The 22449-nt window shown below is 47.3% G+C and overlaps 1 protein-coding gene across 4 annotated transcripts in view; it reads right to left on the reverse strand.

Moving 5' to 3' along the window:
• ENPP6 (ectonucleotide pyrophosphatase/phosphodiesterase 6) overlaps positions 1 to 22449 on the reverse strand; it is a 109024-nt gene that overhangs the window by 13231 nt on the left and 73344 nt on the right. For all 4 annotated transcript variants that reach the window (XM_081129584.1, XM_081129585.1, XM_081129586.1 and 1 more), the window contains exons 2-5: positions 21327 to 21506; positions 8854 to 8965; positions 3677 to 3818; positions 2476 to 2655 (exon numbers count right to left, since the gene is read on the reverse strand). In XM_081129584.1, the coding sequence (XP_080985710.1) occupies positions 2476 to 2655; positions 3677 to 3818; positions 8854 to 8965; positions 21327 to 21506 (614 nt within the window). The remainder of the gene's footprint in view (positions 1 to 2475; positions 2656 to 3676; positions 3819 to 8853; positions 8966 to 21326; positions 21507 to 22449) is intronic.

The following is a 22449-nucleotide window of genomic DNA, read 5'->3' on the forward strand; positions in this document are numbered from 1 at the left end:
TTGGCAGTGGAATACTATACAGCAATGAAGAGGAATGTATTAGAGCTACACAGAACACCTGAAAGAATCTTGGGGATTTAAGTTTGAGACCAAAAAAGAGCAAGTTGCAGAAAAAATACAGACAAGAGTTTTCCTATTATATAAAGCTCAAATTACTACAAAAACTAATGACCATATATGATAAAACTATGAAGAGAATTAGGGAAATGATAGCTCGAAATTTAGGACACTGGTTTTCTCTAAGGGGGCTGCAAAGGCTATGGGGTCTGAGAAGGGCACACAGGCATTACCACAGGTAATGGTAATGTCCCATTTCTTAAATGTTGATTGAATATAAGATGACATCGAAACATTTTCCTTTGGACCTTACACATATTTTATAATGATTTTTTGGTATCTATTAAATGATAAATGAACAAATTATAAAAACTTATGTCAAAAATGCTAAAATAAAATTAAAGAGAAAATGAGAAATTGGATACCATCAAGATCAAAGAAATAGGATTTGTTCTTTGACTTGACTTGGAGCGTGTCCTACCTACACTCAAATCTTAAAAGTACCAGTTGTTTGCCACTAATTACACTGCTTGTTTCACGATGACTATGTAAACTCTGTACACGTTTCCAATATTTAGCAGCAGCTTAAATGTCTGTTAATATTAAAGTCCACTGGCTGAGGTTGACTTGCTGGCCTTTAGTCAGCAATTCTTCCTGGGTAGAGCTGAATATAAATTTGAGCTTCTCCACTCAACTCTGAAATTAATTAGTCCTCAGGCTGTTTCGTAGAGGGTTTTGGATGGCCCATGAGTTATGATTTCCAACTTAAGAAAATCCACACTTTTTAAGGGAAGTAGGATGCATTTGCAGGAAGCTTTTGGAGAAGTGAAAACTCTGACAACACATCACAGATTTCACAAACTGTTGTGTCCGTCACATGACAAAACTGTCACCCAAACATAGCCCCCACTTTGGAATAATCTACCAACTGCTTCAGGCGGCTTGCGACTGCCTGACTTAAACACACGTTGGAAGAAGCGCTCGCTCCCTGGCTTGCAAGCTGGTGATGCTCCAGCCTTCTGGAAACTGTGCCCTCCTAAGTGCCAGCTTGGAGATGCGGACTGTCTTCCTTGCCCAGAAAACAGAACTTCACAAGAAGCACTTACAGGGGGCCTGCCAGTGTGTAGGATATCCTTCCCATCTCATAGTTCGGGAGTTCATGGGGGTGCTGTGCAAACACAATTAGCATCTCCATTCCTGAAAAGAAAGGGATGTCCACCGGGGAATGGGACAAAGCTGGGGGAGACTGGAATTGGTGGCAACTGTGTCCCTGAACCCCAAACAGACAGCTCTTGGACTCTTACATGGGAGCAGGCAGGGTGGGGAAAAGAGTCTCCGGGGCTAAAAAGACTGCAGTCCACCCTGGTGCTCCATCAATACCAACAACCTTCCATCACCAATCGGCATCCCAGTTTCACTGCTGTGAGGATGGGTGGAGGTCCTAGGCCCACCCAAGTCCTGTTCCTGGCACCCCCTTGCTTTGTACCTCCACAGGCAACAGTCTGCCCCCACCCCAAGGAAGACACTTGTCCTGGTCCAAAGCAATTTCCTCTGGGAGTGAACAGAAGCCCCAAAGCTGATACTGAGAGGCGGCTAGGCCACATGGGGCCAAGCAGTCGCCCAAAGGTGCCACTTGTTCCTCCTCATTTCCTCAGGGTGGCTCACCGAGTTCTGCCAGATATAATTAGTGTTTGGAGAGAAGGGTAAGGAGAGGCCTAGCTATCTCAGGGTGCTGAGTCCCCGGAGGGCAGTGACGGGGGAGAGCCTGATCCCACATCTGCACATTGTGGGAACTCAACCACACCTTCTTGGGACCATCCGCCTTTGGTGGTGATAATTATAGTAAGTGACACATACATCGTCCTTGCAGCTGCCCAGCGTGCTTCTCTGCTTTATGGCAGCCCGGGACAGGAGCTGCGGTGACGCGGACGGAGAAGCGTCGGCGGGGCCCGGTTGGGACCTGCTGTCATGACAGAGCTGGGGGCGGAACCCCAGCAGCGCGGGTCCTGAGCTCAGGAGCTGACCCGCAGCTCACACGGCCTCAGCCGTTCATTCGTCACCGTCTTTTCTCCAGTTCCCTGGTGAACACAGATCAGATGGCGGCTGATTCCAGAGAAGGAGCTGTGTCTGCCTCCCAGATTGCCTGAGATGGGCTGCCCTTGGGACAATAATAAAACAGCCCCACTAAGGGCTAAGCACTTCACATGTGAAGCACTGCACACCCTTTATCTCCCTCAGTTTCCACTAAAATTCAGTGCGGTAGACACCAGCATGCCCATTGTAGAGAAGAGAAAACAGAGACCTCGGAGGATGGAACCTTGACGGAGGCCACCAGTGGCCACAGGACAAAGTGGTGGCAACTGAGAACATGCTCTGCTCCTCCCCCCACTCCTCCTCCCCCATCCCGGTGCCTCTTGCCTCGGAGTGTTTGCCAGGGGCCGGCCAGAGGCTCACAACCGGCCCTCGGTCCTTCACTTGCTGCAGGTCACGCAGGCTGATGTGCTTATTCAGCTCGATCACTTTGTCCATCCAGAAGATGTCGGTCATCCCGTGATCGGAGAAGATGATGACGTTGAGTTTATCCTGCAGCTCCCGCTCCTGGGGGTGGACAAAGGTGGTCAGCGCAGCTCTGGGGGGGGGGGGAGGGAGGGAGGGAGGGAGGGAGGGAGGGAGGGGGAGGGAGGGAGGGAAACACTCTTGGAAAGAAGTCTTGGAAAGAGGTGTTTTAAACTATATGTCATAGGAGAAAGGACACTTAACAAATTCTGAATTTAATCATCTACTCCTCCTGATGACAGTTCAGTCTCAGCAGAAGCACTCTGGGGAGGGGAGCGGGGCAGCCCGGTCCCCATGCCAACAGTGCTCAAGACAACACACACGGGCCTTTCGCCCTCACTGTTGTCACCTTGGGCTCTCTCAACAAACAGACGTGGTAAAATGAAAACTGTCTCTCATCCATTTCACAGATGTGAAAAATAAAGCCCAGGAAAGTTTTATTTAATTTTTATTTAATTACTTTAAAAATATATCTTTCTTGATTTCAGAGAGAGAGAGAGAGAGAGAGAGGTAAAAATATCAATGATGAGAGTCATTGATCGGCTGCCTCCTGCATGCCCCAGACTGGGGATGGAGCCCAAAACCCAGGCATGTGCCCTGACCAGGAATTGAACCTTGATCTCCTGGATCCTAGGTCAATGCTGAGCCATGCCTGGCCATGCGAGCCCAGGCAAGTTTTTAAAAATAACACCTTGCTTAAAGTCACTCAGCCAGGATGTGGCAGGATGAGGGACCGAGCCCAGCCTGGCTCCCATGCCCATGCCAAGCTGGCTTCCAAAGTTACTAGGTTTGGTACAGAACCAGGCCGTTTCTGTACCAACAGGTCTGAGTAATTTCAGATGCTGGTCTGAGTAATTTCCTGCCTACTGGTCTGGCTGTAAAACAAGGGGTCTCTTGGTACCCGAAGAGGCCTGTGTGAAGGAAAGAGACCCATCATGGCCTTGTGCTGGCCTCGTCAGCTGTCAATAGTGGGAGAGAAGATGCAGAGGGGCGTGTCAGTCAAAGGGACAGAAAGAGAGTGACAAGAGGGAAGATTAGCCCAGTTGTCCTTGTTCTCGGTCACCTGGATCCACTGGGTCATGTACTTGAAGACGGTGTCCACAGCCTTCAGGGCGTCTTTCCTCTGAGGCGACGAGGGGCCATAGTGGTGGCCTTCCACATCGATGCGCTCGTAGTATATGGCCGCCAGGTCCGCCCGGCCGCTTCTGGGGGAGCAGGGGAGAGAGTCACGGCTGAGAGAGGCCCGCCAGCTCTCTCCACTCTCCCCAGCAGTCAGACCCCGGCAAGGCATCGGCAGCCCAAACCCTGCCCTGTGGGCCAGGCAAAGCTGATGCCTTAAAATGAACAAGGTGATTCAGGGCCATGTGGGTACTTGAAATATTGGGGAACCACTCTGTAAAGTACATGATTGCTTAACCATGATGCTGTACACCTGAAACTAATACAGAATAAAATTGAATATAAAAATTAAGTAAAAAGATACAGAATATATGTAAAAACATGAACAGGGTAGGATCTGCAAGGGAGGGGCAGGAATATAGCACTAAGAGGTGGCAGTCCTGAGCACCTTGGTGACAACAGTCAGCACGTTCGAGGATCACCTCATCTCTGGGCTCATGTGGCATTGCTCATCATGTCCCAAGGCTTAGAAGATGTGGTAACAGGCAGGGGACTCTCTGATAGCTCCACACTCACCACCTGCTGTCTTCGGGAGATCAGAAAAACTAGAAGCAGTCATTTAAATAATGACCCTTTCATTGTTGCTGGACTTTGGGGAAGCCTCTAAATAAACACCAGGCTGTGGGTTTCACTGACTGGCCAGAACAAGCTTCACCTTGGCGAACTTCTGGGAGGCAAGCAGGTTAGTGTTCAGGGACTGAAATCAGTAGGCATCCCCAGGACCCTTGTTCTATGGGGACAGATGAAGGATCAGCTCCAATGTAGATATAGAGTGAATTCCAGCAGTGACCACACTTCTGTGGGTCCCAGGAAGCCCCTGGTTCTGGAAAAACACCCCATCTTGGCCAGAGTACTGGGGTGAAATTGAAGCTATTTATCCCTCGATGCTGGGCTGGGAATGACCAGGAACTGGTGATGTCAATTGGAATAGGAGGCTCATGGAGTCAGGGAGGCAAGAAAAAGGCCTTCACACCAGGACCTGATACAGCGATCAACTTCTCCCTGCCCTGGCCCCAGCCAATCAGTAGAGCTCACAACCCCAACTCCTTCAGCGACCCTGATTAATGATTTTTCCCCTACACCCGCCCCCTGGAAGCCATCGGGGAGCCAGGTCTTTGAGCACTAGTTCACCTGTGCTCCGGGCTTAGCACCATTCTCTCAGCTAATAAACCCTTAATTTTATGGCTGCAAACTCCTGCTCACGTTTGATTGGGCTTTGATGCAAGCAGGTAAATGGACCCCTTTAGTTCACTAACAGTATCTTTCTTCCTTGTGGTTGTGCTTGCCAGGAGCCCACCCTTTAATGATGCTGTGATCTTCTGCCTGCCCTGAGCCGTGCTGCACTGTCCTGAGGACACATTGCTTTCAAGGTCAGAGAAATTGCTAGTCAAATGTTCTTTTCTCTATTTATTTATTTTTAAATTTTTTATAGACTTTAGAGAGAGAGGAGAGAGGGAGAGAAACACATTGACTTGTTCTTCCACTCTTTGATTCTTGTATGTGCCCCAACCAGAGATTGAACCCGCAACCCTAGCACATTGGGACAACCCTCTAACCAAATGAGCTACCCGGCCAGGGCCACTTTTCTCTTTTTAGAACAAAACAAATTGTCCCTTCTTTACAAATGCCGAGACCACTGTCCTACACAATGGGGATTGGGTTAGGTTGTTATTTAAGTGTTTCTCACAAATGACATTATCGTTGTTCATACTCGCTAATGTGTGAATGACATCAGCATCTAAGACAGCAGAGAACAAAAGTCGCCACATGATCTCCAAGTGTGTAGGCAGAGGGTGAATGTTCTTCTTGGGTAGTGGCATTTCATAGTCCTAAATTTATTTTTGAGGCCCAAGGCCATTACACTGATGGGTGATGGCGCTTCCTCCACCGCTGAGTTTGAACATATGGAACCTTCCAGAAAAGTTATTCCCTCATATAAGCCTCAGCACGTCTGTGTAGCATCCCAGATGTGCGATGCGCACAGTGTTCCCTGTGTTCAGGTGTGCACACTTCCAGGGTGGGGCTTGTACGTGGGGAACATTCCACAGACCAGGTTACTGTCGCCGTCAAGTTCAGTGAGATGCTGTCGGGTCATTTCGTCTTAGACACCTCGCTCTACCACAGCAGCCGCTGGGCTGGCTTCTTTTAGGCTGTTTAGCATGTTCACAAACCTCCATGTGATCAGAAAGCCAGAAATTCTCCCAGATGTACCTGATGGCTCTGTGTCAGGAAGCTGTCAAGTCCAGATGCCGGCAACACTGGATTTGGGATGCCTGCGAGTCGGGGATTTGCACACGTGCCTTTTGTGAAAGGCCTCGATGTTGGAGTCTCTCTGATTCATTAGGGACCTGCGTCTTCAAGGGCTGAGAGCTCTCGCCTGTTTGGAGTTTAGCTGACAAATTCTTGGTCGCCAGCTGTTTCCCACATGGGCCTGGTCTCCATCACAGGTCAGCTCATTTGTAACGGGGTGGTTGGGTGAGGAGCGATGGGTGGAAATGTCTGCAGATCTGTTATTGGCTATTTATGGCTTTCAGGTCCAGGAACCAAGCCAGAAGGACATGTGGCCATCAACCCAGTTACCTGAGAGCTGCAAGGGGCCCCTGGTCCTGGGGTTTCAGGGACACTCAGGTCTCCCATCACCTCAGAATTCTGTCCAGGTTTCTTTTCAATGTAAAAAGTTCATAGTGTCACATCCATTTTCCTTACTGAAGCGGGATAGAAAGAGAGAATTGCGGAGAAAGACGTGGAGGCAATTTAAAGGAATGGTGGAAATTACTGATGTTAACAAAAACAATCCAAAACTTAGAAATAAGGCCAAAAAAATAATCGCCTGTCTTTTCAGGGTGGTACAAGAGCAGCATCCAATAAGCTTGCTTGCGGGTCACCAGGCTTGACTACCGATTAGAGCCCAGACTCCATTAGCTCAGCTGTTAACCTGCAGGAAGCTAACAAGATGAAATTACTTCTGTCTGATCGAGACAGCCGCTTCACAGATTACGGATTGATTACCCTCTGAGTCCTGAAGCACTTCTGCATCTTAGGATAATTGTACCCCATCATTCTCTACCAGCCTTTTTCTGTGCCTGTCTTTCTTACATTCCCTTTAACCAGCTGGTCATCTCCTGATTCCCTCAGAAGTAAATTAATTTGAAATGTTGCCTAATGCTCCTATACTTCTGTAGTGAGCACAGGACAAAGTTTTAATTATAAAAATTATACTTTGACAGGGCATGAGAACTAGGCTCGTCTGGGTTCAAATTCTGGCTTCTCTTCTTACTCACCTGGAGTTCTCCAAATACCCCTAAGCTTCCATTTCCCGCCTGAAAAACCTCCTCAAAAGGCTACACTGGGTGTTTAATGAGCTGGTGTTTGTAAAGTGCTTGACACACAGTAAAAGGGAGGCGAAGGAAATAAAACACCCCCCACTTCTCTTTTCTATGCAGACGTGACTCTGAGTGGCTTTGCCCTGTGTGCCAAGCAGGGGAGGGACACTTGTGAGTCTCTGGGTGGTGTCTAGCGGGAGCCCATTCAGCTGTCAGGACAAGATGGATGCGAAAAAGATCACACTGCCAACTGGTGTTGCGTTATTTGGAGGTGTTTGTGTGACAACTCTGTTCCTAATCTCGTATTTGGCCAGGCGACAGCTGTAAGGATGGCTGGCATTTGCATATGTCGGGAAAGGCCTCGTGCGGGCATAGGCCCATCTGAGAGCTCCAGCTCCGCTCGCCCGCTACTCCTGCTGCACCTTCTGCTGTGTTTGCACAAACTAGTCTGCAGCACCAGTTCCTGGTCACCGTGGGTGTGGTTTTCCAGCGCTTGTGGGCAAGAAAAAGACAGCGGAGTAAGCGGGAGGCAGTGCCGCATAACACACCCGAGTTACAAACCATTTGGAGGAGAATATTTACTTGAAGGTTACTTCCTCCAGACCCTGTCCCTTCCCTCCACCCCCACCCCCCAATACTCTAAACTTTTAATTTGTTCCTCCTTGTGGAGAGCAGAGTTAGTCATGCTAACTCTCAAATTCAAGATGGAGTCAGTCATGCTAACTGCTCTCCACACTTCTCAATTTTTGAGTATTTTAAACCTATTTTCTCTCCAACCTGTTGATCAGAGCCTGAACCTTCATGTGCCCGGAGGCCCCTCTTGATAGGTTTTCATGGAAGTGGAAGCATTCTAAGAAGCAGCAAAGCCAAGGCTGTTGTTTTCTCCTTTCACAGCTCTGGGGGGGGGGGGGGGGTGACTGCTGCTCCCCACGATGGCTGGAGAGGTGGTGGCACAAATGGGATTCATACTCGGTCAACTCTATCTTAGTTACGGATCCATTCGCGTGGCCAGGGCTAGCGATCTGAACCCCATGCCTATGGTGTGATGGCTCTCAGGATCTGCCCTGCTTGAAGCCGAGCTCTTTCTCTTGGGAAGATGAAGGTCCTTCCATGGTCTCCACACTCTGATTACTATGTGTCTTCTGCCTTCACCCCACTCAGGAGACCCATTCAGTAGACATGCTGACCTCATGTCCAGCCCTGGAAACATCCTCAGCTGCTTGGTTGCTGACTTTTCATATAGACCCCCCACCTGGTTAGCATCCTGACGTCACTTCCAGTGATTTCTGAGCAAGCCTATCTAAGACGATTAAGAGAGACCTCGGAGGCAGGAAGCTGACTTGAGGCTCTGTCCTGACCTGTATCATTGGTCACCTTCCCTGATAGACTCCCATGTGCTATTCAGGACAGCATTACTCATTTCTGCATTTTCCAAACTCTGTGCTATGGATTCACGTGGGAGAAAAAAACTAAAGTTCTCTGTTCTGATATGCTAACTGCTTTGTACACTTCCAAGAAGAGGGCAGAGTTAGCCATGTCCCAAACTTGCTTCACCGCAGGTCCTCCCTTTTTGCCAAATGCTTGTTGCTATCTTCTGAGATACAAGCATTCACTAAACCACCACCTCTCTGAGACATTAGTCCACCCATACCAGGCCTTCTTAATTCAGGTTAGCATTCATTATTGGTTCTGGAACTAAGGAAGAACAGTGGTGTGGCTAAGGATCTAGGACACTTACTTGAAGGAGTCGAGAGCATCACTGACTGCATTGGCAAAGTTGATGTCCGTCGGGACACTTTTATATTCTAGGCAGTAAGTGGGTCTGACACCGAGAATCTCAACCTCACAGCCTAAGAAAGAAAAAGATGGTAAATGGTTACTTTCTTCAAAGATTGAGGTAGGGTGATGAACCTATTACAGGAAGTAAGCACTGTTAGTCAAAATAAAATGTCCATTTTCATGAAATAAAAGAACTTATTGCTGATAAGTGGCATATTTAACTGTAATTTTGTTTAACTGGAGCAGAAGTTCTCAAATATCATTCCTATGCAACCCCAGTGTCTCCTGACAGGGACTAGCAAAAATTGGTTAATAATCATCTTCCCCAATTCCCAAATTTAAAACAAAAAATTAATTAAGATGCAGAAATGTCTCAATTAAAATGTTTTTTCTATAGATTTTTTTCATAACTACTGATTCTTCTAGTGTACCTTTGCCTATTCTAGAATCAAGTATTAGGTAGTATCTGATTAGTCCAGCAATAATAAAATAAGTATCTTATTAGTCTAACTGTACTTAGAGGTACTGCAATAGAATAGCAAGCCTAAGGATCACCAAGGGAAAGCAAGGACTCTGAGCCGTGACCTCGCCTCTCCAAAAATGAAGTAAAAGACCAAAAGGCATTCAGATGTTAGGAGTGGCTATGGCCTCGGCTTCTCTGCCCCAATCCCCTGGGAAGTAGAAGCAGTTACCCTGAGGGACACCCAAGCTTATCAGAACATAAGGCAGGAGGTGGATGAGCTAGTTGCAGTTCGAGTTAGTTGGGTACATTTATTGGGCACCTACTATGAACTAGTTGCTATGTTCAGACATGGTGGAAACAAATTTTATCAGTCAGGGACTGCAATCTGGAGCATCCCAGAGAAGAGTCCAATGGGAGGAGATGTACAGGAAAACAGTGTACCTACTATGTGAAGTCTAAGTGAGGTGCACACTTACTGGGTGGTGTGGGGGCTTGGAGGAGAAGCACTTCCTCCTGGAAGCCTTCCTTGAGTGCCCATGTTGGGCTCAGTCTTACAGACTGCATCTAGCCAATGTGTTGGGGGATGGGGCGGCGGTGAAGGTGGGAAATAAAGGGACATCCCAAGCAAAGAGAGCAGCAGAAGCAAAAGTTCAAAGTTAGAAACAATAAGGTGTGTGTGGAGAACTGTCAACACAATACAGTTCTAGACAAGGGGTGTCAGGAGACCAGATGGTGAGCTTTCTTGTAGCCCAGGGAAAATGATTTCCAAGGTGGAAGTGAGTAAAAGTGGGACAAGTTGGGAATGTGGAGAGAAAGGAGTGTCTCTGTCAAGAATCACATTAACCCCACTCCTGGGTACATCTGGTTACAGCTGGCAACCATCTGGCCTACGGTTGGTTACAGCTGATTTATTAGAAGGTAGGGCTGCCTCCGAGAAGAATTCCTTAATCCAGCATACCATGGCAAGCTCTGAGTGCTCCGGGGAGACGCCACCTCTCTCTGCCTGATATCTTGGGCTCAGGGAGAGCAACCTATCTCAGACAATGAAGAGAGACCTAGGAGGCAGGAAGCTGTCTTTCCAAGACCTGGTTTGTTAAGTCGGGTGAACAGGCTAGAGGCCTCAAGAGTAAATCCTGCCCGTGGGTTCTTGGAAAATACTCATCATTGGGAGAAATGCCAGTGGGATCTTGGCCAGTTATAGCACTTAAGACACCTGTGTTTTATCAGTTGAAGATTAACTTGTGAATGTATATTGTTCCCTCAAAGGTATGTATTCAGCCAGGTTTGAGGGGGCCCCACTTTGTATCCACTCTGTGCTTGGTGTCAGCAACCTGAATGCAAACAAGACACCACCTGTCCTTCCAAAGGTTAACAGCCCCACACAGTGTGGCCAGGTGTCTGCTTCTGGCACATCTGACATATAGTTATGTGAGTTAGCAGGGAATGGAATCTTGACCATGGTTTTGCAGATAAAAGAAACTGCACACTTTTTTGTGTGTTTGTACATTAATATCACACGATAAGTGTTGGGGTCCATGTTTTCAAACTTTTTAAGGAGTTTGTTGAGGTCTGTAAAAGTTTTTGCCAAACCCTTCACTGTGCATTGTTTTGAAGTTTTTCTTTTTCTTCTGCCGTTTCTTTTTCTCACGTCTCTCCTTCAGCTCTGTGTTCCTGTCCTGGTTCCAACAACTCCTCAGTAGTCAGTTTTTCAGGAACCACCGCAAGGAGCTCCTCAGCGTGGGCCTCACCTACACCCAGATTACAGTTGTTTGCTCTCTCACCCACGGACCTGTTGATTTTTGCAATCTCTGCATCCTCGGCAAATCCTGTGAAGCCATAGACAAACCTCCTGAGTGTCTTCTTCCAGATGTCACTCATACACTCCTTGGTGACATCACCCCAAGTCCAAGCAAAGTTCTCGATGCAGTCACAGATGTCGTAATCCTTCCAGAACTGCATCAGTGTCTCTCCGTGTCTTCCCCAGTTGCATGGTAGCCTGCGCAAAAGTTTCCCTCGGATAATAGGCCTTAAAAGCTGCTATAACTCCTTGATCCGTTGGTTGGTTCAAAAAGGTGGTGTTTGGAGGGAGAAAATCCACCTTGGTATTGGGAAGATCACCAGAAGAGGTGGATGTCCAGGAGCTTTACCAACGATAAGTAAAACCTTGAAACGTAGGTTATTCTCCAAACAGTACTTCTGTCCGTTTCACTGGCACAGCAAATCAGGAGGGCATCTTGGAAGAGGAGCTGACTTCTTACTGCTCCTGTAAGACATTGGCAGCGTGTGCGTATTGATCTGCTTGCAGGCCCGAGGGTTCCCGTTGTGCCAGATCACAGAGTTTCAATTTGTATCCTGCAGCACTGCCCCCAAGCAAGACTGTTAGCCTGTCCTTAAAGGCCCTGAAACCTGATATTAACTTGGCCTCCTTACGGATGAAAGTCCTTTCAGGCATCCATTTCCAGATTAGGAAAGTTTTGTCAATTTGAATATTTGCTTTGGCAAGTGATTTTCCTCCGCAGTCAGCTTATCTAGAGTTTCCAAAAATTCTTCAGTTGCCTTCACACCAGTGCTCGCAGACTCACCACTCACTTTCACATTACGTAATTAATAATGATTCTTGAATCATTTAAGCCACCCAGAGCTAGCAGAAATTCAACACTGTAGTTGGGGTGAGCCTTTTCTTTCAACACGGCGATCGCTTTGCTTTGGCCATGATTGTCATGGTGCTGAGAGGAAAGTGCTCCTACTGCTGGTCTTCAGTCCAGGTCGTAAGAAGTTTCTCCATGTCCCCTAAGGGCCCTTTTCCGATTGTGTGAGTCTCTTGCCCCCCACGAAGCAGACTCTTTAACCGCTCCTGTCACTTTGTTCTTGCTCTTCAAGATCATAGCTGTGGTGGAAGGACCTTGCCTCACTGAAGAGCAATAACCGTCACTGCTTTTCCACCTTCGTGTCCTTCATCATTTTTATTTCGTTTACAGGTCAGTTACTCAGCATGGCCTCTTACCGACAATATTAGGATTTTGTATACTTAGGGGCCATGATAAATAAAAAAACACAAGATTAAATCAAGCACAAGAAAAACTAATGCAATCAAGAGACTTAGTACACGAGATGTATGGGGCTGCTGCCAACGTTACATAAACTATTTTGTTAATAGAAAGATTTAAAGAATAACAGCTATAAAAAATGTATCTATATAAAGTATAATATATAGCTACATAAACATATGGAGGATTTGAATGTTAGTGTCAATAAGCTGGATTTAGTAGATATTGAACATTTTATCTTATAGAATGTACATTATTGTCAAACATAAGAGTTGGAAAATCCGATCATATTGGCCCACAAAGAAAATCTCAACTTCCAAAATGTAAAATTTTATAGGCCATAATACATATTATCTGACCACAGGTAATAAAATTAGGAATTAATCATAACAATTAAGAAAAAATAAGTCCAACTCCTTATAAATAAAAAGAGAAAACCTTTATGTAACTTGATGTAAAGAGGAAATGAAAACTTCCCTGACAGACTAGTTATTAACAACAGTGAAAATTCTGCATTTCACAACTGTATGGAATGTATTTTCAGTTAGGTCAGAAGCCAATCAGGAATGTTGCCATCCCCACTGTGATTTATTACTGTTATAGAACTTCTTATCAAGGCAATGAATAAGAAATAGAAATAAGAAATGAATGCTGGGTGTCAAGAGGTATTCATAAGAGTTCCTTTATGAGAATGTTTTAAAAACTTGACAAAACAGTCATATTGCTTCATGACAAGTACAGAAACACACACACTCATAGAGGAAACAAAAATTATACCAAACTTTGAGTGTGCACATTAATACTTTCTTGTTCTGTTCTATTCTGTTTTATGTATTTTTTAAATACTGATTAGCAACCCATAAATTGATTTCACTGTCCATGATGGATCAATACCTGTGTTTAAAGAATACCAATATAAGGCATATACCTAGGTGTGGATTCCTAAGTCACTCTTATCTGTTGAGAATAAGATTGTTAGGCAATATTCATACAATTTTATCATATGCATGCTTTGCCTAGAAAACCACTTCTAGGAGCATATTCTAAGGGAAAAAAGTTATATATAACTTTGCAGACAATGCAAACACATTTGAACACTTCAACCCAGCATTTTACGTTTCTCCCACCTTTTGTGCTTCTGCAGTCATGCATTTTAATGCTCAATGAATTTTTAATCTGAAAATTATTATTACTATTATTTACTTTTACCTACATATTTACTCTTTCTGTTGTTCTTCATTCCTTCCTCCATCCCTGTGCTTTTACTGTGACTATTTTCCTTCTGTCTAAAGATTTTAGTATGTCCTTTACTCTAAACCTGCTGGCAATAAATTCAGTTTATTTTGTTTCTAGAAAAGGTCATTATTTTGCCTTCCTTTTTGAAGGATATTTTCACTGGATATAGAATTTTGGGTTGACCATTAGTTTCTCTTATCGCTTTGAGGATATAATTCCATTGTCTTTCTGGATACCAATATTTCTGTTGGAAAGTCAGTTATCAGTCTTATTATCTCCCTTCTGAACTATTTTCTCTGGCTGCTTTTAAGATTTTCTCATTGTCTGTGGTGTTGAGCAGTTCTGAAATTCACAGTGTTCTTTCCTTGGTTTCATAGCACTTCTTGAATCTAGGATTTGTTATCTCTTGTCTGTTTTGGAAAGTTCTCAATTATTACCTCTCAAATGTTACCTGTGTCTCATTCTCTCTGTGTGTTTGCCTTCTGTGGCCTTTTCACTGTGTCCTATGTGTCTATTACAATTTTTTCTACCTTTTTCATCTTTTTGCCTCTCCGCAGTTAAGCTGGCTAGCTGTTTTCAGTTCTAGAATTCACTTTTTTTTAAAAAAGATTCCAGTTTACTATTGTTATGGTTCCATTTTGTCTTTAGTTCTTTTGTCATAGCACTCTTAAGGTCCGTGTCTGATATCAATCATCTGTGGGTTTGCGTCTATTGTCTGCTTCTTTCCTCTTGATTTTTCAGTCAGGCCTTGTTTTCCCATATTCTAGTTATTTTTGGAAATTGAATGCTACACATCATATATGTAAAATTATAGATATCATTTGATCTTCTCTATTTATCTTCTTCTAGAGAATATATGCTTTTGCTTATGATGGACACCTACACTCCTGGAGACCACCTTAATCCAAAGTGTATTTAGTCAGGGATTAAGGTGATTCAAAGCCCAGCTTTGTCTTTATGAAGGCTCAGTCCTCAAGAAGTCTTTACCTCTTATCTATTCTAACGCAGTCTTATTCCTAGAGTGCTTATTGCCCTTTATTACCCAACTGAAAGCCTGGGATGTTTATGAGGTCTCTTCTTGGTGGGCTATGAACTCAAATTTTTGTCATTTTCCCCCATCCTCCAATTCCATCAAAAACTCAGTTCAGATTCTTAGCCTCTCAACTACTGCTCTGGAAGCAGAGCAGAGAGAGGAATACCCTTCATAGCAGAGCACATGGGACATTATCATTTACTATCTATTCAGATAATCAGATAGCCAGAGGATGGGGTGAGAAGATTGCATCTCAATGTATCAAAGGTGCCCTGTTACTTTGAATAGAAGCTATATACCTCCATGTGCCCCTGAGAAGGCACTAGACTTGTACCCAAGGTTACAGAAATGGGGACAAATGAGTAACTGACAAGGAAACAGTCATCAAGAAATGACAGGCACAATGCAATAGACCATGGACTAGTGAAATGGTGGTTTTAGGGAGAACAAGGCTAATTTTCCTGCGTGAATTAGTGTGGGCACTTTGTTTAGTTTTCCTTGGTCTTTATCTGATGAAAATCAGCAGTCTGGATGGGGTTGTGTGGATCCCACTAGATAATTCTCTGCCTGGGAGTCTGTGGGCCCCTTTCTGGATCTACCACAGGAGCAATTTGTGGACATGGGCACATTGCTCGACTTCAGGGCTGCTGCCTCCAGGCCATTTCATGGCTCCACAGGGACCATGGAGTCTGGTTAGCTGAGGTCACTACAGATCACTCCAAGGTGCCTTACTCTCTGCACAGGGATCTGTGGAGAAACAGAGGCAATGGCCTGGACCTCGCAGTTTCTCAGCTCAAACAGGAGTCGTTGAGTAAGATTCTGGTTTCACAACTACTCCAAGGGGTGTGTTTGGCTTTACTCCGCCTGTTTCTTCATCATTCCCAGGGAGCTTTGAAGGGAATTGCCCTTAATTAGGGTTCATTTCTAGAACCTCTTCTCATCTCTGTCTAGAGTCCACCTTCCCAATGGATATTTCCACCTGAAGCTGGGTGAGTATCCTCTCCTACAACCTCATAAGTATACCCTGAGGAGAAAATACAGAGCTAGAAGGAACTTAAGGACAACCAGAGGGCCATCACTAAGCACAGGCACCTTTGCACAAAACAAATGAATAAATAAATTAATTAAAAAGACATTTCTTCAAAACACTTAACTTCCATCATCCGAAAATTATTTTAATACATCTACTTTGTCATAACAACACTTGGCTACCATGGGCCACAACATCGTCCAGATAAATATGCAAATCTCTGACATCTACAACGCAAACGATGCCCTTTGGATGCCTTCACAGCAGCCTTACATCAAACCCCTTTATTCTACATCTGAGAAAGCAAATGCCATAGATGGGAAGAGTGAATGTCCCAAAGTCTCCCTGCTGGCTGGTAATCGGCTCTCCTGGCTTTGGGACATTCTCACCGTGCACACTGCTTCCTGCATGAGCCTGGCTTCCTGGCAACACTCTCCCAGGACCACCAAGAGGAGCCCATAAAACTCACATTTCTCCCACTTCCTAGAGCACAGCGCTTGCCTTCCAAGCGCAACTCCATTTGCCAACTTTGACACATCTTGTAACAATAACCCTTGTGAGCTGCATTTTCTGTGATATGAGGCAGGTGTACAACTGTTGAATACATGTCTCAGGAGAGCTTATTAAAGCAGCTAAGCCAATTAACTCACTTAGAAACAAGGAACCTTTTCCAGGAAAATGCATCTGAGCCACAGGAGCTTGTGGGAACAGGTCCTGGGGGAAAGCGGGGCCTTTGATCCCCAGGGTCAGCCGGGCCCACGGGGCTGGGAGACCTCTGGCGGCATCTTTCCTCTGATGCAGAAAGAGGAGAGCGGACTGGCCTGATCATGGACGTCGCTGAAGACTGGCCTTGTGTACAGGGGCAGAGAGCAAGCCCAGGAGACAAAGGACATGAGAAGCAGATTCCAAAACCTCAACTGAAAAGGACTCGGGGGCACCAGAGTGACTAATAGGAAGCCAGGGAGAGAAGGAAAGGGTGCCTCACCCGCTGAGGAAGTCATGGTGACACTACAGCAAGGCCTCATGAGGCCAGAGGTGCGTTTCATCTCTGCACCTGCTAGTTAGCTTTACATGGGAAGTCTCTGCGCCGGGGTCAGGCCGGGGTCAGGGCCGGGGTCAGGGCCTGCCTCCTCCCAGCGGAACCAGGTGAGGACTGAATGACCTGCTGGACTGATGCCTCTGAGGGCATCACATATGCTGTCGGGGCCGAGGCACGTGCTTCAAGATCATCCAAATCTTATAAGTGGCCACGTGATTACAGCGAGGTCCTGCTGGCCGCTGCACCGCATGGTATTCCCAACCAAAGCCTCCTTCTCCGAAGGCAAAGGAGATGGTTTCCTGGTATTTGGACCAGAACAGACCGGGCCAACTCGGGATGTAAGATGCTGCCGATTCCTCTCCTGCAGAGCTGAGCCCTGACGCTGGCTGCTAGAGCGCTAGAACCTACCCGGGGACCCCTCCTCCCCCACCCTCCATCCCCTCAAATCCCAGCCTGTGATCTCTGGGTCTGACAAACTGCCCTGTCCCCATGTGTCTGAGGGGCCCTTGGTCCCTGCCCTCTGAGGTGGTTCTGGGTCATTCCCAGGAATGCTGGGACCAGGAGTGAGTGCTGTGCATGTGGCCCCGCAAAGCCACCTGTCTGCCATCCCTGGGCCAACAGCCAGAGGCCAGTCCAGCAGCCACACTGCCCAGTGTGTTGAGCTCCACCTCTGCGTGCGGTCACGTTCATGGCTCACCCTGTCCACAGTTCTTGCCTCCCCACCCCGGGGCATGAAAAAGCCAGGTTTGGTTTTCCCTCCCAGCGACCCAGTGGCCAGCTCCAGCTGTCCACCCCTTTTCTGGGAACACCCCGTCCTGTCCCTCACTGGCCCTGATGCCTGTCCCAGAATCCTCTTGGAGAGTTAAAAATAGAGCTCGCATTTCACTCTGTGGTCTTTGCTGATGTATATATTTGAATTCTTGATGTGAATTCAAGAATTTTTATTTGGGGCTAAGAGTGACCTGGGTCAGATCTCTCCCCCTGTGTGACTCATGAAAATGGACTCAGGCTAAGCTCCCGTTCTAGAATCTGGGAGCAGAGATGGACTGAACATCTGCTCCGGTCATACACTCTCCATATCTTCTCTCATTGCGCATGCACAGCAAGCCCGACAGGTAACTATGGTCGTTCCTGCACAAATACAAGTACATCCCTGTAAAGGTGCAGCCCAGCCGAAGGTTGTCGGGGAAAGGAGAAGGAAAGGAGAAGGTGTTGTGAACAATCCATAATTATTGGTCAATAGCAATTATGTGCCTCATTACTTATCCTGATGAAATCGCCTTGATTTCAACAACCAACGCCTGATAGAAGCTGAGTCAGATCCCCACCGTCAACTCCGCACCCAGCTCCCCTCTGGAAAGTGGGGGAGGGGAAGCCAAGTAGAAATGTGTCTTTGCCCCACATAGACAGTGTCTTTTTCTCCTGAACATCTGCACAAGACAAGAAGAGGCCCGTAGAAGAGCCCAGATCTGCACCCAGCACCATCCCAGGGCCATACGAAGGGCTGCCCCCAAGTCCTCCTGACTGCTCGGCGGTGGCGAGTTGACATTGCAGAAAGCATGAGGAAAGATATGGAACTTAGAGTCTCCAAGCACCTACTCCAATGAGTCTGGGCCACAGACTCCTAACAGGCTACTATTTTTTGTTCCTTTTCTGTATCTCATGATAGCCACAAGAATAAACTTAAAAACCACTACCACTGTGGAAGGTAGAGCTGATTGCCTGGAAAAGGCACCCTGCTCTGCTTGGGGTTACTCTCCTTATGAAGTAAATGTGGGAGCCTTTGCCTTCTCCGCCTCAATAAAATTCCATGGACCTCAGACCACAAGGGCAGGGCAGGGGAATGAGATCAGTGAAGGGCACACCAGCAGCTCTTATCCTTTGCAAAACACTGCTAGGCCCTAGGCATGCAGTTCCTGGCTGATTTCGTTGGCCTCTCCAAAGAAACATTCAGTCTCGGGCCTGGGATCATTCCCCGAGGCACGTTTCTCCCTGCGCAGCTCATGGCACCGTTGGGTGGGGTAATAAAGGGTCTGTTTACAATATTCTATTTCTCAAGACCGGAGGGGCGGTGTTCTGGACTCCTCACCACTGATCAATTTTTCAGTCTGCTGCTTTATCTACCTGACAGGAAAACTTGAACTTCTGCCATTTCTAAATTGCACTTCTAAATATTGACTCAATGGCGAGACTCAGAGTGTCATAACACAGCTCACTGGAGCAATGAAGGTTTTCCAGGCCTCATCGAGGGGTCTGCGCAATGTCCTGGGGGAGTGGGCAGGGAAGAGGAGCATCTGGGAGGAAAAATAAAATCAAGTCATGTTTAGAAGAAACGCCACCGTCCTTCGCTCCATCTTGCTGAGACAGATGAACACTCGCTGTGCTATTCGCTGTGGCTGGAGGGGACCAAGGGGAAGGGAGAGAGGAGAGCAGTGACCCTTAACCCCTCAGCTGTCAGCCAGTGAGGATGGAAGGTGCCGGAGCTGTCCTGGCCGAGCCTGGCGGGGGGCCTTGGGAGATAGTGGGCTCTCAGACAGCCTGTATTTGTGTGTCCAGTTTAGGACTGGACAGTGTCTAGAAAACAAGAGACTCTTCACCCAGTTTCTATCAAGACTTCGACGCGGCTGGATCCTTAGCAGACCCTCCTGTAGGGCACCGAGGAGATTCTAGGAGGCTATCTTTTTAGCTTCTTTCCTCCCGAGAGTTCACACTATACACTGAGCTCAAGATGTCCCATCGCATTTGCTGTTGAACTTTGTGAATCAGAGGGAGCGACTGGCCCCTGCTTGCCCTTTGAGGAGCTGCTTTGGGGGAACAACAAGCTATTTCACACGCAAATTAGCTTGAGGTATTTTGGATGCTCAGTGATATGTAAATTCGAGCTGCTTCTGGCAGGTAAGGAGCCAGCTCTCCAGGAGGAGAGGGAGGGTGATGCTTTGCACCTGCTCACAGAGAGCTCATGACACAGCGCTGAGCTAACCAGGGCCGGGAGATGGCCAGTGGCATCGGCCGTGCTCGCCTAGATGGCCCTTGGGTTTGTCCTAAGGTGGCCCCTGAGGCAGCGTGCCCAGTGTGTCCTCTCTCCTATGTCTGTGCATGTGGGCCCTTGTGTCTGCTGACAATGATTTCTGAGAACGACCTCAAGCGGCAGCACCATCTCCTGGCTTCAGGCCTCACCGCATTGGGCTGGACCATGAGCCTGGCTCCTCCATGAGGCTGACCAGCTTGGCGGATGCCCTGACTTGTCTCCTGGATCTCAAGTCCAACCTCGTGGATTGCTGAGTCTCTATTTAAGGTAATGGAGTTCTCCGAAACCTTTCCTTGGCTCAAAACCTTCTTATCGTGTCAGCCAAGGTAGCTGCTATGGGCTCAATCCCAGTGTCTTCTGAGAAAACTCGAGCATTCCCCCTGAAACGGCATCCGCAGCAGACCCAGCCTGTGTCTGCCGCTTCTTCTGCCCCGTTTTGAACTCACCCAGCCTGCTCCAGCCTTTCACAGGCTCACCTGTAAGTGCCAGTCTCTGCTCCGTGGCAGCGTCCAGGGCACCCTCCCTGGCATGGCTCTCCACCGTCTCCATCTGTGTGTGTTCTCCCCTGCAAGAGCTGGCCTAGCCCTGAGGGCCCCGAACAGCTCTCCCCGGGACCACCTCCATCCAGCATCTCCCAAACTCCTGCTGGAGGCCCACATCCTCAGTGTGGGCCATCGGCGATTCAGCCTTGGCTTGCTCATCCCTCCCTCCACCTTCCCCCGTCCCCGCCTGCCACTGTCCCCACAACCCCCCATGCTCTCTCAGCTCTATCGGGTCGCTGCTGCCCTCCGACCCGGGCCAGCGAGAGCCCCTCAGCGGCTCCTCCATACTCATCCCTTCATCTCTTCTAGACCTCCTCTGAGGCCTTCTTCCATAACGGGAATCACCAGTAAGAACTGGGGGGAAAGTGAGTACAGCCATGTGCGTGGAAAAGTGAAACGGCCCACTTCCCCAAGAACAAATCCCACCAACGGGAAGACAATGGGAAGCGGATTATTTTTTTTTTCACTGAATCCTCTCATCCTTAATGAAAGATTTTCAGCGGCCAACATGAGTGTCCTGAAGACGCCTCACAGCAGCCAGGGCTGTTTGCATGATTACTTACCTCATGGCAGTAAGTAAAGTAACTTAGTTTCTCATTGAATATTAATACAAGGAGACTTCATTAAATGCACTAGTGAAAAGTTGTGAGTGCTTTGAACCGCCTTTTCGGTGTAGCCGAGGAGCTCAAAATCTACAGGCATGTGGTGCCTGACTCTTTTGTCAGGCAGATAAGCACCCTGCAATCATCTCTCCTGTGTGTCTAAAATTTTGCCCATGAAAACGCGTGAGGTGCTGCTGAGCCAGGGGAATCGGGACATGGCAGGGTGCCTGGTCTGCTGTTAGAGGTTCAAACAAATTTTTTACAAACCTGCTCATAAGAAATATTTCTTAAATAAAGATCCCATTTTCCAAACCCTGGCTCGGTCTTCAAACACGTCACCCACATTCTTTGTCTTCATAGACTCCACGGTGTTTTATGATTTGGAAGGTTGGAGGGGCCTGGACATACTCACCTGGCCAGTAGTACATGTGGACCTTCCTTTTGGCCTTGGTCAGAGTGACCCACAGAGGTTCCGATCCGTTCCACCAGAGAGGCATCAGGCTGTCTCTGTTGACACCGATGTCGAATGACTTGTTGGTGTTGGGGTCCCACATGTAGTTCCCGATCATCTGGTGGACCTCACAGTGTCGGCCTGCGGTGACAGAACACAACGCGGTCAGGTTACTGTTCGGGTATTTTTATATTGCACCTCTGTGTTCTGTTTATAAAAGCTGCTCAGCCGCAGTTAGGAAATGCAGAACAGCATAAAGATTAGCTTTTGATTGTTTTTGAACAGACACGTTTCTCCTCTCTTAGCTGCACCATAAAGGCACACAATGGCCTGAGAAGCCCAATAATTGATTGAGGATGGGATCATTCTGTGTGAAGTTAATTTACCACGTCTGAAGCTATTTTAAGTTCAATTGAGGACACTGTGTGCGAAATGTGGCCCGTTGTTCCTGGCTAGAGGTCTAATATGAATCCGTATGGAAATCGCAGACCCCTGTGGCACGAGGCTTAGGTTCTCTCCCCCGAGCGCCCTCGCACCCCTTCCAGACTGTCCTCCTGCAGGGCCACAAGCAGATGCTGCGGCGCTCATTCCCCTTCCTCCTGGATAAGGGGAGCTGCCGCTTCAGCGAGAAACAGAGATAGGACCTGTGACACTGGGGACAGAACGGCGAAAAACAGGTTAAACTTTGCAAAACAGCAAAAAATCCAACAGTCCAAGCGGAGTGTCGCAGAGATGCGAGGGCTGGTCCTGCTGGGCACGGCTTCGTCCCAGAAGAGAAGCCAGAAGTGAACGGTCCACGCGCTGGGGCTCTTTTGAAATGTTGGGCTTAAATTATTTATTCTGTGGCAATCTGTTACATCTTTAAAGTAAAAATAACACAAACACTGGCAAGTGCCTCGAAAATTGCTGTGATTTTAGAGGGCGTCACCTGGCGCCGGGATGAAGCGTGTTCCCCGAGCTGGCTGTGCTTCATCAAAGTGGCTGTTTTGTTTGTTTGCTGTCGTTACTTCTTGACTGTTCCCCCCGTCCCCAGCAAACACGCTCTTGGTTTTTAAACAAAAACAAGAAAAAACAATAAAATGCA

The sequence above is a fragment of the Miniopterus schreibersii genome, assembly GCF_964146895.1.
Source record: "Miniopterus schreibersii genome assembly, chromosome: 2".
Lineage (NCBI taxonomy): Eukaryota > Metazoa > Chordata > Mammalia > Chiroptera > Miniopteridae > Miniopterus > Miniopterus schreibersii.